Consider the following 3,462-nt stretch of genomic DNA (forward strand, 5'->3'; position numbering starts at 1 on the left):
GAAGCTTGATCTAAGTACTATTTCCAAAAAAAGAGTCTTGCCCGATGGTCGTATTTTAAGTTTTGATCGTTATACATTATTAGATCCGAACTGGCTACATGTCGCTATTTATTGGTTAGAAAGCTTTACAGAACCTAAAGTGTCTTTTGGTACAACTCCCTATCAAGGTAAACTACCTCAAAAAGCCTCTATCGCTCTTGCCTCGGATTGGGGGGCGTCCTCAGAATGGCGACCATCAACTGCTGTAGCAGAGGCAATTAAAAGCCGTCAGCCAGATTATACTATCCACCTTGGAGATATTTATTATGCTGGCACCCAAAAGCAGGCTGCATCTTTCTGTCAATCTTGGCCGCAAGGAAAACAACCAAATAGTACATTTGCACTCAACGGCAACCATGATATGTATAGTGGTGGCTATGGCCTTTTTAATGAAGTTTATAAAAATTCAGCATTTAAGGCTCATCAAGATACCAGCTATTTTCGACTCGAAAACGACCACTGGCTAATTGTTGCTCTTGACACAACCTATGCTAGTGATATGTCTAACTTATATTTATCTGGCCTCCTTGAAGAACATCAACTAAGTTTTTTATACAAGGCATCTAAAGAACTAAGTAATCGTAAAATGATTATTTTGACACACCATAACCCTTGGAATTTAGAAATGACGCAAACAGAAACCATTTTTGACCAGGTTCTAGAAACGTTAGATCAAAGCCCTGATTATTGGTATTGGGGCCATAAGCACCATGCAGTCGTGTATAAGAAGCATTCAGATTTCGGTTCATTTTACGGACGCTGCCTTGGGCATGGTTCTCAACCTACTGCTTCTGCTAAAAGTCTAGCTGAGACCTATCAAGATGGTCGTATTATTTGGTTTGAAAATAAACAGGCATCAGAACAGCCCCTTGAGGGTTTCAGACTATATAACGGTTTTGTCTTTTTAGAATTAGATGGCCCTTATTTAACCGAATCATACATTACAGAAACAAATAAGATCCATTGGACAAACACTCTAACTTAGTTAGATACACTTATCTGAACTGAGTTCGTATTATTTATACCCTCATAACTCAAATTTTAGCAATCAAACTACTACTTGTTAGTTAATTTTTGTTTGTCTTTGTCTCTAATGACCTCTGAATCGCATCCCAAACGACTGTCGGCTTAGCAGCAACTTCAATAGGCTTATTTGCTGTTAAAGATTGAATATCTGCCAGTGTATTTTCATGATAGCCGACTTTAAACTCTGTAAATTTAAGCCCATGTGCAGTACTAATAATGACAACACTATCTTTAGCTTGAATCACACCTGTTTTAGCAAGTTGATAAAAGGCACCGATAGCAACACCGGTATGTGGACAAGAATACGTTCCAAGACGATCCGCGTTAGCTGTTGCCTCGGCAAGTTCTTGTTCAGAGACACTTGCGACTACACCATTAAAAGCTATTAAGGCCTTAATAGCTTTATTAAAACTGACAGGATTGCCAATACGAATAGCCGAGGCCTGAGTCGGCTGTGCTTGTAATGCTTGTAAATTAGACCAGTTATTTTGATAGCTATGATATAGTGGCGATGCTGCTTTTGCTTGGGCACAGGCAATTCGAGGGCGTTTAGTAATCAGGCCAACTGATTCTAAATCTTCAAAACCTTTAGCAAGTGCACTTACATTCCCTAAGTTGCCACCAGGAATAATAACCCAATCTGGGACTTCCCAATTTAACTGCTGCACAATGTCATAGGCAACTGTTTTCTGCCCCTCTATACGTAAGCTATTCATAGAATTTGCTAAATACAAATTATATTTAGCTGTAAGCTCTTGTACTAAAGCCATGCAACCATCAAAATCGGTATCTAAGCTTAAAACCGTTGCCCCATTTGCCAAGGGTTGAACTAATTGTGCGGTACTAACCTTACCACGTGGCAGCATCACAATTGTTGGGATAGCAGCAACAGATCCATAAGCTGCAAGAGCTGCTGAGGTATCTCCGGTAGAAGCACAAATCATTGCCGGAATATTCATCCCATCATAACGTAATTGGTTGACCATAGAAACAAGAACTGTCATACCCAAATCTTTAAAACTACCTGTATGTGTATTTCCACACATTTTTATATAGACCTCTGGAACACCAACAGAGTCTCCCAAACGGCTAATCGGCATTAAATGTGTTTTTCCTTCACCTAAGGTAACAATATTTTTTGTTTCAATTTCTGGTAGTACCCATTCTTTTTTACCCCAAACACCACTTGAATATGGATGCTGTACAGACCCCCAGCGGGATTCAAAAATTTGTTTCCAAGCTTGAGCTGAGTGGTTTGCAGCCCAAATTTTTCGGTCATGGGAAACTTCAAGTAATGCACCACTCTCTTTACCACGATAGATAATCTCTTGGATGGGATAGCTTTCATCATAATCCAAATCAATTCCGCGAAAACAACAAGAATATTGTTGTTCTGTTGTGTCTGTAGACATAAAAAGTACCTTAAAAGTAAATTATATTTCGAAATGAAGTTTATATGTTACCAAAGAGTTTCTACCTCTTTGGTAAATATTTGATAGGGTTCTTCGCTTTTTTTCCAAAGCGTAACTCAAGATGTAAATGTGGGCCACTTGCTCTACCGGTTTCCCCAACAGTAGCAATTTTTTGCCCTTGTTTTACAAAAGCACCTTTCTCAACAAGATTTCTATCATTATGTGCATAAACCGTTGCCCAACTACCTTTATGTCGAATAATGATAAGGTTGCCATAGCCTGATAATTTATTATCACTATAAACAACACGCCCTGCAGCCGCAGCAACAATTTCTGTTCCTATTGGGGCAGCAACGTCAATACCGTCATGGGGAACTCCATTGCGCTTCCCAAAACCACTTGTAATAGTACCGTCTAACGGCCAAATTAATCTTGGTGCATCACCGCCACTCCATGTTGACTTAGCTGTAGCTTTAGGCTTTGTACTCGATTTTGTTTTTTTAGGTGGTAACCTCACGGTTTTAGAGGTTTTCTTACTTGCTTTCTTACTCGTTTTAGATTTCTTATGACTACTACGATAATTTGTTACTTTAGGGATATCAAGCTGCTGATCGGCTCCAGGAATAAAAATCATATCTCCTACCTGGATTTTTCGAGGATCTTGAATCTGATTGAGTTGCTGAATTTTGGCAATTGGTACTTTATAAACGGAAGATATTCGATATAAATTCTGACCAGATTTCACTTCGTGGTAAATACCAAATGGTAGTCCACAAGAGACACATATAATACAGACGAGAACAACTGTATAAACCCGTTGATGCCAAATCACATTCTATCCTAAGATACGCTGTATTACTCGCCAAAACTGTTCTGCGGGATCCATTGCCATCGGCAGAAAAAAATCTGGAATTTTTCGACGCAATTCTGCAAGCCAAATATTAGCATCGTTAACATCTTTTATCTGGTCACGCATTACCCAAGC

General features: G+C 39.2%; 1 protein-coding gene across 1 annotated transcript; it reads right to left on the reverse strand.

Moving 5' to 3' along the window:
- Positions 1-1,106: 1,106 nt before the first annotated feature.
- LOC132564408 (uncharacterized) lies at positions 1,107-3,111 on the reverse strand. The gene is made up of 2 exons (XM_060229059.1): positions 2,724-3,111; positions 1,107-2,467 (listed from the first exon to the last, which is right to left on the reverse strand). Exons 1-2 carry the CDS (start codon positions 3,109-3,111, stop codon positions 1,107-1,109), a joined length of 1,749 nt encoding a protein of 582 aa, XP_060085042.1.
- Between the last annotated feature and the right edge of the window lie 351 nt (positions 3,112-3,462).

This window comes from Ylistrum balloti, unplaced genomic scaffold (genome assembly GCF_031769215.1).
Source record: "Ylistrum balloti isolate Yb309-2 unplaced genomic scaffold, AGI_CSIRO_Ybal_v1 Utg372262, whole genome shotgun sequence".
Classification (NCBI taxonomy): Eukaryota; Metazoa; Mollusca; class Bivalvia; order Pectinida; family Pectinidae; genus Ylistrum; species Ylistrum balloti.

What these genes read in the sequence shown, in the direction of transcription:
- LOC132564408 (XM_060229059.1), bottom strand. Translation starts at nt 3,111, where the DNA reads ATGATTTTTATTCCTGGAGCCGATCAGCAGCTTGATATCCCTAAAGTA. An exon ending in TATCATTATTCGACATAAAG is followed by an intron (nt 2,468 to 2,723) that starts GTAGTTGGGCAA and finishes TTATGTCTACAG; the next exon opens with ACACAACAGAACAACAATAT.